The sequence below is a fragment of the Haliotis rubra genome, unplaced genomic scaffold (genome assembly GCF_003918875.1).
Source record: "Haliotis rubra isolate DU_JTF1 unplaced genomic scaffold, ASM391887v1 Scf8, whole genome shotgun sequence".
In the NCBI taxonomy this organism is placed as follows: Eukaryota; Metazoa; Mollusca; class Gastropoda; order Lepetellida; family Haliotidae; genus Haliotis; species Haliotis rubra.
Genome location: NW_025767523.1, coordinates 2,776,437 through 2,789,204, shown reverse-complemented (window position 1 = coordinate 2,789,204; position 12,768 = coordinate 2,776,437). Strand labels below are relative to the sequence as shown.

The 12,768-nt window shown below is 37.1% G+C and overlaps 1 protein-coding gene across 1 annotated transcript; it reads right to left on the bottom strand.

Annotated features, from left to right (window-relative positions):
• Window positions 1–12: 12 nt before the first annotated feature.
• LOC124261446 (msx2-interacting protein-like) lies at window positions 13–6,430 on the bottom strand. Its single transcript, XM_046695761.1, has 3 exons — window positions 6,365–6,430; window positions 5,881–5,947; window positions 13–1,807 (listed from the first exon to the last, which is right to left on the bottom strand). The coding sequence occupies exons 1-3, from the start codon at window positions 6,397–6,399 to the stop codon at window positions 32–34; spliced, it is 1,878 nt and encodes a 625-aa protein (XP_046551717.1). The 5' UTR covers window positions 6,400–6,430; the 3' UTR covers window positions 13–31.
• Window positions 6,431–12,768: the final 6,338 nt, after the last annotated feature.

The window sequence follows — 12,768 nt, the reverse complement described above, 5'->3', positions numbered from 1 at the left end:
AGATTTCACATTGTCTTCTTCTGTATCCAACTTAGCATCCTTGATTACGCTGACTATGTGAACGTCTGTTTGATACAGCCTCTTCCAATATGGGCATGCTTTCCGTAAATCTTGATCTTGCTTTACTAGAGTTTGCGCGTCTATATGATTCATCCACTTCTGACTCTTGACTAATTTCAGAACTTGAATCTTCATGTGGTTTGATCATCTTAGGCGAAGTTTTACGAAGTGGTGTATTTCTGTGTGGTTTCACTTTACCGGATCCTGAATCTGATGTTGAAAACTCAACATCTGGTGATAGAGTACGGCCTTTTGCACTTCTCTTTAGCTTTTGTTGATTAGACAATACTGTTGCTTTTGATTGTGGCGAAGATTCAGATTTGGGGCTTTTCTTCCTTTGTTTGGCTGATTTAGGTTTGGAGACTTCAACTGCAGCTCTTTTCTTCGTCACTGGGGATGCATCTTTGTTGAAGGAATCTGACTCAAGCGAACTGGTATCCCTTTCTGTTCGTGCTTGATTCTTCTTGTTTCGTACAGATGCTGATTTTATCAATGGACTTAATTTACTTACTTTTCCTGTGTGTTCCTTTCCAACATTTTTGTGTGAGGTTGTCACATCATCCACTGGTTGGAAACTTGTTTCAGAATCCATGGTATCTTCAGAACCAGGAACATCCTCCTCAGGCAATACTGTTGTTGATTTTGGACGCGACTTTGTTGCACTTTTCTTCTCTGATGCTTTTGACTGCAGGTGGCTTTTCTCCCTCGGTGTTTTCTCCACATGTGTACTTGATGTTATCCTGTCTTCATCATCTTCATCATCAGATGTTGATGCATTATCTTCTTTATACCCAATAATCTTTTTTGATGTCTTGGATGTTTCTTGTGAGGCTGAACCTCTGTCAGTCTTGGTCTCTCTACTTCCCTTTCCATTACTTGACGACAAGTATTTTTCAACTTCAATTCTGTCAAGACGAATTGAGAATTCCTTTGTCGGTGAACTTTGGATTGGGGTACTCTTCCCGTTTTTGGAAGACAATTCTGTAGCCCTGTTTTCATTTACAATTTCTGATGATAGAGATTCAGATTTTTCTTGCTCGCTAACGTTGACACTAGAGCTTGCTGGATCAGCAGTTTCCTCAGAGGACGATGCCGTAATGTCTGGCATCTGTTCTGAGACTGGAACATCATGGTGCACATCACTGATGGTGTGAGGCCTTGTTGCTTCCACCACCTGTTCCGATATTGGTACTTCTTCTGAGCCTTGATCCTGAGTTTCAGGATTTCCAACATCTGTCCAATTCTTCACAGTCCATCGATCAACATTGCCTAGTGCATCATCAGGCTCCACATCCTTCAACCCTGGTTCAGTACAGCTTTTGGGATTTGTTGCTTCTACAGTCTCCTCAGGTGACTGGAGTTCCAACATGAGGGCATCTTGGATGCAAGGCATTTCAACATCATGATCAGAGTCCTGGTGGTCCTCGGTGCACACTTGCAGAGGGTCTTCTTGTTCTGGTTCTGTTTCCTCTGGGGGAACATCATGGTGAGGCTCCACTTGGCTGGCTCCAGGTGGTGGCTCCTGGATGAGGGGTGGCTCTGCCTCTTCAACAGTTGGTCCAGGTTCAGCTTCAATGTCTTTCTGTTGACCTTCCTGGCTCTCTGCTGTCTCTGCAAGAGTAGGGTCGACAGGGGCATCAGCTGGTTTGGAAGCTGCTGTGAACTCAATGTCCCCACCATCTGGGCTGGAGGATTCCTGGAATTCATGCTGTATTGTACTGTCAGCATCTGATGTGCCAGGGTTGGACTGCAAAACAAGCATAGGGACTATAGACATGAAAATTCACTATTTTTGTGGTATTGATATTGATATTGTTTGAAACTAACGACTAAAGTCAAGAGGTCATTGTCATAAGTCAAATGTATCAGTGGGTGTTTCCTCACTTTAAAAATTCATACAAAATAAGAGAACTAATGATTTGCTTGTAGTTATCATTAAGGATTAGATCTACAGTACCATGATGCTGAATCTGAATTCAAAATCATATCACATAGAAAATTTCACATCAAGCCAAACTGTGTCGGTATGTAAGCTAACTTGGTTGGTTGGTTGGTTGGTTGGTTGGTTGGTTGGTTGGTTGGCTTAACGCTGCACTCAGCAGTATTATAACAAGATGCCGCCGGGTCTGTAAATAATCGAGTCTGGAACAGACAATCCAGTGATCAACAGCATGAGCATCAATCTACACAATTGGGATACGATGACATGTGTCAACCAAGTCAGCGAGCCTGACCACCCGATCCCGTTAGTCGCCTGTTACAACAAGCATGGGTTACTGAAGACCAATTCTAACCCGGATCTTCATGGGTTTATAAGGTAACTCACAACCACTAATGGAGTAGCGTTAAGCACATGCCAAGGGTATGATATTATCTTGAAGAACAGAAAATAAGGTGATTGGTGGGTCTGATGAAATGGGTTAGAGGTGGGGAAAGAGGTCAAGATCCAAAATTGCCTGAATGTCTTAACAAGAGGCAAATCAAAAGCATAATTTCTCAACTGTGGCATAAGTACCTTCATTGACTTTGCAATTAGACCTGGGCATGGCAGGCTGAAACAAATGACAACTCGACAAGGCTGTCTTATTACATAAACTGACTGAGTGAGTGAGTGAGTTTGGTTTTACGCTGCTTTTAGCAATATTCCAGCAATATCACGACAGGGGACACCAGAAATGGGCTTCACACATTGTACCCATGGAGGGGAATCGAAACCGGGTCTTCGGTGTGACGAGTGAAAGCTTTAACCTCCAGTTTACCCCACCGCCTAAAATATAATGTGTACTCTTCGTAAATAATAACTATAATACAGACAGTCATGGGGCTTATATTCTCTACATCATAAAATGCACTTCTTGACATAGTTAATGCACACACTGAACTACTTTTAGAAACTGATATGCATACCAACCAAGTGTGAGTGAGAGAATGAATAAGTGGGATCTTAAAGGGGCACTTATCTAGAGCAATTCCCCGAGACACGATGTTGCTTTTGTTATTGTTTGTACCTGGATGATATCCCATAATTCCTGACTGGTTTGCGACCTCTACTATGTCACCTGTAAGCACAATTGATAGTATATCCTCCCATTGATCAACAAGATCAAACACAGCTTGTCTTGATTAATTGGGAAATTTCAGTTATTTTACAAACTGGCTACAAAATATGTCCATCCAGTTTATGATGGTAACAGCTCCAAACATTTTGAAGTTTACTTTCATAACACTGTGGCTAACGGTGTTCCGATGATCGATCATAATCGATAATTGATCGGTTACCATTTTCCGATGCGATAATCTATTGCAAAATTTCATAAAAGATTGTCGCTAATAATTCTTATGAAAACAGTCAAGAATACCGAACTCAGACAAAAAGACAACTGGCAGTTACCAATAATCATACCTTCTATCTGCTTTATTCACAGAAATCACAATTATATTGTGTCTACTCACGCCTCAAAATAAAGCGTAGTTGACAGAAAAAGGATACGCATATATATTTCGTTTTGCAAAATTACATATTTATTGCAGCTGGCGATCACAACAAACTGGCATGTGTATTTCACCTCATTCCATGCGCGTACAACTTCAGTTTTACCATGTTCGTGAGGGTCCATATAACCTTAGTATTGATTATACATATTTTACATTTATAGAGCAAAACCTGTAAGTAAAATTACACAATGCTAGGATATATTTCTCTTGGTAAAATAACAGTTTTAGATGTTCACTGCGTCAGAATTCATTCCACTGTATTATTGGGTATGTTTTAACTAGATCGCCAGGAAGCGTGTTCACAGCTGATTGCTAATTTCCGGCTTTACATACGAGACAAATACACATGGTAATCTTAATCCCTGCATACAATACAATGCCTAGCAAAACAAATTAGAACTGAAAAGGTAAATAATCTTGTCTAGTGATGTTTAATTGCAAATTACGTCTTTTCTGGCAAAGTCATCTTCTCTTGTCTGTTTGTTCATGCAAAGCGATACGATGTTGTTTTCTTACCCCCTGAACAAATGTTTGACAAAAGTGTAAACCATAGATAAGTCGACCCCCTTCTACAGACTGCTATTTTTGGTCCACAAAATTTGGCTTATCTACAGTAATATACAGTACATTAGTGTAAAAAGTGGTCAAATTTTTGAAAAATTTGTGAGGATTTATTGTGATTGTGGAGAATCTATAAAAGAGTGAATTGAACAGTCATCTTTTCTATACTACCCATCAAAGGTTTAGACTCACTAGTGTAAATGTAGCCACTTACTTCAGTCAATTGTTCTAAACTAGATTTTGTAAAATATTCCATACTGTTTAGAGGTACTGTTTACACATGAACTGATGTATTGTAAAACAAATTCGTAACATTGAAAAGATTATTGTCATGAGTTCAATAAATGATGAAACTCAGTGAAAATTGGTGAATTCTTAACAAAACTTTACACCAAAACGCAGCTGTTCACATGCATGATAGTTGCACATGCTTTTCAGCAATTTGATGCATGATCCTCATGCAATTCATCTGCATAATATTTGCAGTTGGTTCCCCAAGTTTAGTGGAGAAATTCATCCTCGATGCAACCATATATATATATACATGTGAGTCTAAACTTTTGATGGGTAGTATATATCTTGGTAGCCTGTCAGTATTTAGTTTTATTTTTTTGGGTACACACTTGGGTTTTGTTGATCAATGCCTCAAATGACAATAATTATTAAAACTTATGAAAAATATTATATTCAGGAGTTTTTGGGTTCTTTTGTGATTTTGTACAATCAAATCCCGATTGCCTCAAATGACAATAATTATTCAAACTTATGAGGGTAGAAAAAAGAATCCAGTTATTCTTCTGCCTATTCAGGAGTTTTAATAGGGTTCAGTTTGATTAGATGCACTAATCTGCCTCAACTCAACCGTCAATGGCGGAAAGGTCACGTTTTTGTTAATTGGATCAGTTTGCTACACCAATCAACTCATTGACTGACTTTGGCTTATGTATAAGATTGCTGATATGGGATTTCCTTTTGTGTATTCGAGGCAATTAGGTGTAACCGGTATTCAAATGAATAATTAAAAAATGGTCGGGACCGACAAGTACTTCGAAGTTATGCATACGAAATACACGACTCATCGGGATTTGACTGTATTTCATTTGCAGTATTGTAACAGAGTTCAAATGTTTTGTAACAGAATTGCACCTTGGAAGTTGTAAAAATATTTAATTCTTAATCAGTATAACCGATTATACAATCAATCATTGATCGGATGGGACAATCTGATAGCAACCGATAATCGATTATGAAATTTCAACCAATTCCCACCACTAACAGTGACTAAAAGTGTAAGGACTGAAAGAAAATGGAGTGAAGTTATCTTTATACATCTGGTTTATAATCCAGCCATAATATATGAATTTCTGTTTTATGCACTTTGGAACTTCATAATAAATTTTTAGTTGATCCAGGTTTTTGTGTGAATTTGTAAAATGACTGTAATATCTTGGCAATTCACAAATTGCCAAAGTCAATCATATTTTACACGTATATGCCTACAATGAAAAGGCTTGAGAAAACGATTTTGTGTTGTCTGTCTCCCATCGAAGAAATTCCCAAAGATAACGTAAATGAAGTGAAGTCCAATGCTACAACAAATGAATGAAAACAAAAGTTTTATCAATAAAATCAGGCAGATAACTTGTACGATGAATGTATCCATCAATATCCACATAAAGGAACAATATCCCATCCATGTACAGACGGGTTGTTGCTGTTTCTAAAACAGAAATTCATTGTTGTAAAGATAACATGTACACGTACGTCTCCCACATTTGGTGTCAACCATGTCTTGACTATCTGGAAAGGTCTTTTAACAGTTTCTCTTTTTCTGAAACAGAAATGATAAATACGATGTTATTACAAACATACATAAGGTGTAAACTTGATCAAACTATTTCCACACTGCAGTTCTATAGGTCTAGATTTGATTTTGTTTGGTTGTTTATCATGGTCCCCGAGAGATGTCCGCCTTTGACCAGCAGATGTTTCGGCAAAGGACCAAATTAGCTGAAACCTTTGATTGTGCAAGACTTGTCATTTTCGATTTTGGGTTTTGTCGGGCTGTTTTTTATATTAACCGACGATACAAATCATAACTGTCTACAGTATCGACATTTCTGTCTCGACAACACTCAGAGATAGACGTATTGCTTATGAATATGTGGTATTATGATTTGACTTTTAATTTAACACTGGAAACAATAAGTGGCGAATAGTGTGTCTGTGTATGATGTAAATAACGTACGCATATCGACGTGGAAACTGAAATCTGTCTGACATCGTTATCCACTTCCGGATTTTGATTTCGCGCGTCGGTAGTCGAAGGGAGATAACTCCAAACTCTCAAATGAACTCGGGGGTGGGGTTAGTTACGAAAAGATGCTTTCAAGTCTCCAAATGTCTTTTATGTTCCTCATGAAAGGCAATAAATAAATAGTGGTAAGAATTTAACGATGAGGAACAATTTCTTTCAGTGGCATTTTTAGAAGTTGGATATGTCTTTCAATATATTCAGATAAAACTCATCCTTATCAGATGAGGAATATATATTCAGGTGACTAGAAGTTTAAGGGGGGATACGGGCGGAAGTCTTTCCTAAATAGTTTTAAAGAATGATTTTTCGATGAAAAGAATGCAATGATATTTTTAAAACCTTGAACAGCCTTTCATTTTATGGGGTGAGGCTTTGTTTTTGTTTTTGTTTTTGTTTGTTGTTTAGGGCTGCTGACAAATGCAGCACCTATATCCAACTGGACCCATTCGCTGCTCCATCTATGTTTCCAGTTTGGTTTTAACTGGAAGAGATCGACACTGAAATACCTGTGAAGATTGCTGTTCAACTTGGTCTTCAGCAACCCATGCGTGTCGTAAGAGGCGACTTGAGGGATCGGGTGGTCAGACTTGCTGACTTGGTAAAAGATCGATGCTTACGATGTCCACCACTGGATTGTCTGGTCCAAACTTGATTATTTACAGACCTCCACTTTGTAGCTTAAATACTGCTTTGTTCAGAAGCTCCATCACCATCTCAGGCAGAACATATCTCATACAGTGATGATCCGGGTTAGAATTGGTCTTCAGTAACCTATACTTGTTGTAAAAGGCGACTAATGGGATCAGGTGGTCAGGCTCACTGACTTGGTTGACACATGTCATCGTATCCCAATTGCTTAGATCAATGCTCATGACATGTTAATCACTGTATTGTCTGATCCAGACTTGATTATTTATGTATTCAGACCGCTGCCATATAGCTGGAATATTGCTGAGTGCAGCGTTAAACACCAAGAAACCAACCATACTGGGTTATTTGATTGGACAGCTATTTTCAGTGTTGTTCTATTTTAAACAGACTTGAAATCAAGACATGGTAGTAAAATGGCCTCATGGAATTTATTATAACAGAATTAAAATATTCAATCTTGGATTGTCAACAATGAAAACTACCAATATTAGGAAGTGTGACTGAATATTCCATGCCCAATTATCCCTTTTAGAAGAAGCTACAGGACACCTGATTGTTTCATATTACTATAGTTGATGTGTCATCTGGCAGGATAATTACAGATTAACTAAAGTAATATGACTGAATTGGATAATCCAAAACATACAGAAATTTGAAATAACAAAGACCTTGGTTTGGTTTGGAATTTTGGGTAATAAGCCATTACTAAATCATATAATCTTATCTGCTAAAAGATATACATATATATACTGTATATATACTTGCACTTTGAAGAAAATAATTCCAAAAGTTAATAATTTCTTAAAAGTTTGAAAGACATTTATACGGTTGAAAATTTCATATCCAGAAGGAACAATAATTTTGATAAATTTTCGGACAAATGGTTTCCTTTATTCTCAATATTTAATTTCTGACTTAATCTTTAATCGAAGGGGATAACTTTACTGGATTATATTCTCTCTATGCTATCAGTTGATCTAACATTTTTGTTGAACCCAATGAACTTTGATCATGTATTTGTACATTTATTGCTTTACTTTATATGCTTGTACTCAATTATGGGAACAAATAAAAAGATTTAAAAAAAAAGAAAAGTAATATGACTGAGTGAGTGAGTATGGTTTTAGCAAATGTCCAGTCAGAGGACACCAGAAATGGGTTTCACACATTTTAGTGAGTGAGTATAGTTTTACGCCGCTTTTAGCAATACTCCAGCAATATCAAGGCGGGGGACACCAGAAATGGGCTTCATACATTGTAACCATGTGGGGAATCGAACCCAGGTCTTGGTGTGACAAACCAATGCTTTAACCACTAGGCTACCCAACCACCCCTCACACATTGTACCCAAGGGGGGAATCGAACATGATGAGTGTATGCTTTAACCATTAGGCTACCTCACTGCCCCTGAAATAATATGAAAGAATTGGATGTTCTGTTGCTTTCATTTGAGTAGTACATTAAAACATAATGCCAATAGCTGAAATGAAATAACTACAAAGTCTGCATGTGGCTAATGGTTTATTTATGACCGATGTATTCACATCCATTCAAGGGAAGTCGGAAGTAACATGTTTTGCAAATTCATCACATTTCCAGTTATCATGTAACAGAGTTAATCTTAACAGAGAACTTCATAATCATCATCACAGACGTCATTAACAATTGCAAGGTAGCTGTCAACAGCCTCGTATAGTTCACAAATAACCTTCATATATACTTTTACAACAAACAACAAACAACGTGCTGTCAGAATCACATAGTACTCCCCTGTAAACATTCAACTAATAAGATGCTATATGTGTCTAAACAGGTTTGAAGAAATACATGTCATGGTACCAACAATTTGGATTTCTGAAAGGCCATCCTTTTTAATTAATTGATCATAGAATTATTCAGCTGTTAGGAGATACTAGTCAGGACCGTGCAACTCAATGAGATACATAAAATGAAATGAAAAAATAAAATATCTTCACCCGAGCATTTATGCATGTTCAGGCTGATAACTTGCCCTAGGTTAAAAAAACCCCTAATTTAACTAATTAAATCATTTGTTAATAAATTCTTTCAAAAACTTTGAAATATTAATAATTAACTGGTTGTGTGTGATATAATTATATAAAAGACTGATATTATGGTTGTGTTAGATTATAGAAAAGTGTTGCACAATATCAATCAGGAGTTGGAATAATGAAACCATGACATTTATTTTATTCAAACCTAACTAATATGAGTTATTGACAGGTGTAAAAGTCATAAATGAACAAGACAAAAAGTGTTTACATTGGTAGACCGCTACAGCTAAAGCATTATAATTGCCCAGCATTCAGACCTAAATCCAGCAAGTACTCTGATGGTTGCTAGGTGACTCATCTACTGATGGTAATGAATAGTACCTTAATAATCCACATAATGTACTATTTGCATTCAAGCCAATATTTATACATACAAGTTCTAAATAACTGGTTGAGATTTAAGCTAACCATATTAGACTCATTTCATGATGTTTTCAAAGAATTATATGTCTGACAATTGAAAAGAATACATGGATTGTTTTAATTCATATAAACGGAAATTCCAAGGGGTTCCAAAGAATTTGATAGGCTAACCATGTAGTTTGATTACTTGAAACAACATCAGGGCCACTATTGGACAACCATTACCTTATTGTGACAGAATGCTTCACTCTTCTTTTGTATCATACTGCTCAAAGATGTCGTATAGTCTACTGTTTCTGAGTGTTTAACTGGAGATTTATATAGTTTACATACTGGTTTTAATGTTTATAATTCCAAACCGATGAAACAACATTTTAAATTTTTATTTCATTTCATTTCTGGTATTACCCCTCGTTGCCAGACATTCTACATCCTTGCTTGGTGCAGGAACAATCAGCAAGGTGCAAACTGTAAATGAGTTCAAAGGTGAAGTTTGGCTTGATTTTACATAAGGATTATTACATTGATGGATATATACCACCCAAGAGAAGTTAAGGATCATTGTTTCATATTTATATAGTCAGTCTACAGTATGATTCATGGTATGACGGGGAGGTGGGGTAGCCTAGTGGTCAAAGCGTTGGCTCGTCACGCCGAAGACCCGGGTTCGAATCCCCACATGGGTACAATGTGTGAAGCCAATTTCTCGTGTCCCCCGCCGTGATGTTGCTGGAATATTGCTAAAAGCGGCGTAAAACCAAACTCAGTCAGTCATGGTATGACAGATTAACTACCTTAATATGAAATGAGGGGATATCCTTAACTTCTCTTTAGTAGCATACATAAAAAAGGATTGGGTTCTAGGAATTATAGTTTTAACTTTGTAGCACCCCAGCTTGAAGGGTTTTGACTAATTGACGTAGACAATTCAGTGAAAGGAACCATTCAAATCCTGAGTGCACATACAAAATAAAAAGCAAAGGTTCCCATGGTGAAAAGAACATATTTTAGGGACATATTTTTATATAAAGGCCTATTTGTAAGCTGTCTTGTAGTACTTCTTATGGTGTAGTGTCAAAGTTAGGAATCTTTTTCCAAACTATACTGTGCGGGTGCACTACTGTCCTTTAGATAATGCTGTCAGTTCGTTGTTCCTGTTCAACTGCTCAAAATAAATTGCTACCAAAAAATAAAGAAAACACATGCTTTATAAATTTGTGAGAGCATGAATTTGAGCAGTGTTCGAGGTCATTTGTTCTTCATAACATGCATAATTATTGAGCTTCAGAAGGCAACATGCTAATGGTGGCATTGGCTGACCAGTATGGTCAAGTGGGATAGATACATATTGCCGCAACAAATATGCTTGAAATAAGCAACTATTCTGCTTGAAATATTTAGAAAATGTTTATGTTGACAGAAAACTGAAATTTCAGGAATACACCAGTTTTGCAGCTGACCTTCACCTTTGTCTAGTTTGTTTGTTTTAAATGCCACACTCAGCAGTATTCTACCTATATGGCTGACCTTCACCTTTGTGTCCTTGCATATATTTGTCTAATACGGGATAGTTTAATATTTTGAGGACATATCGGAAACGCAAACACAACCACTGAAATCAAAACATATATAACTGGTTTTCAAGAAGAAAGCTCACGAAGCTTCAATGTACTTAACAATGCTGTTATTTGCAGCAAGATCCTATCTTTTTTGTATCTGTTATATTTTCTGTTATGAGTGGATACCTTTCTCTGTGTAATGCCACGTTTATTGTTTAAATCTAAGATTCAGCTTGACAATAATCTCATTAAAAGCAGTTCTTTTTACTCTGATACTGTTCTTCACTGTATAAAAATCTTATGACATCTCCTTAGAAGGTCACTTCAAGGGCACATGGTTTGTGCCATGTTTCACTTTCTTCTCTGATAATTTTTGTGATATAACCAAAATGTTATCCAAAGCAAAATACTGTATTCTTTCTAACAGACATTCACCTCTTTATGCTTGTTTCTGTTTCAGCTGAAGTATTACATCCACAGTGTTTCAAAAGGTTTCACTTTGTTGACAATTGGATAAAAACAATGACATTTAGCTAAAACATTAGAATATGTACAAGACATACAAATCATAAAGCATTCTTTGTAAACCTGTAACAAGTTGTCAGCATGCTTTCACATAAGCTCAAATTGACCTTTGAGCCAATGGGCTGAAAAAACAACAAATCTGCAAACCCAACACCATACATTGCTTCCAGTGAGCTTCAACACTGTCAGCAAACAGAGCAAATCACATAAAAAACATTCGTAACCAACTCATTGAGGGACACACCCAGCAGTTATCTTGTAAGGCTTCGATGGGTAAACCCGATACCCGGGACGGGTGGGTAATGAGTTGGACCCGGGCACTCAATACCCACACCCGTTATTACCATATGACCAATAGATTAAACAATGTAATATGTTATTCTTTCATGATTAGAAGGTTGTATTGTCTTTGAAGATTTAGACATAATTGTGCAGTCACCTGTTTTGAACATAATACATGGTTAAGATATTATATAAACTCGAAATTGTAGCCTCTGAGCCGAAGAATATATTGCCAATTCTTACAAATTTGATGTCAGGAATGAACCTAACGGGTATCCGGGTAGGGTAGGGTAATAGGGGGTGGGGACCCGTCCAAGCCCTATTTTCTTGTAGGTTATTGAAAGTGGCAAGTGATACTTGAAACGTAAGAAGAACTTGCACTGGTTCAACCATATCAAATGACAAGAAGATCACCAGACGAACATTAAGATTCATTCAGTATCACTGGTGCATATATGTATGTTGTCTTGGTGATGTTTTGCCCTTTTGAAATACTCTCGTTCTTTTTTGTTTTGCAAGCTACATTACAAGAAACAGAATTTGTCCATTATTGGAAACAGAGTAATCAAGACAACTGTCATATTTACAACAAATATTCATTATGAGCCATACTTATATGAGTATAATATAAAATGTGTCATCCTTGCACTTTCTAGTTTCCTGGGCTCCTCACCGCTGGAATTTCCATGGTTGATACATTGGCAGGACTAGTTATAGGTTTTCATGGGACCAAAGTCAGCAAATCCATTTAAACTTGTCAGCAATTTTCAACGTATTACATGTCAGAGATCTGTGAGAGGGAACGTTAATAATTTATGGCTGGTGTGTGTGTGTGTGTGTGTGTGTGTGTGTGTGTGTGTGTGTGTGTGTGTGTGTGTGT

Bases quoted from the DNA above. Each gene is read 5' to 3' on its own strand.
- LOC124261446 (XM_046695761.1), bottom strand. From the start codon at position 6,399: ATGTCAGACAGATTTCAGTTTCCACGTCGATATGC. The intron at 5,948-6,364 runs GTACGTTATTTA...TTTCTGTTTCAG, and splicing joins CAGTTTCCACGTCGATATGC to AAAAAGAGAAACTGTTAAAA. The intron at 1,808-5,880 runs GTACGTGTACAT...CTTGTTTTGCAG, and splicing joins TGACACCAAATGTGGGAGAC to TCCAACCCTGGCACATCAGA.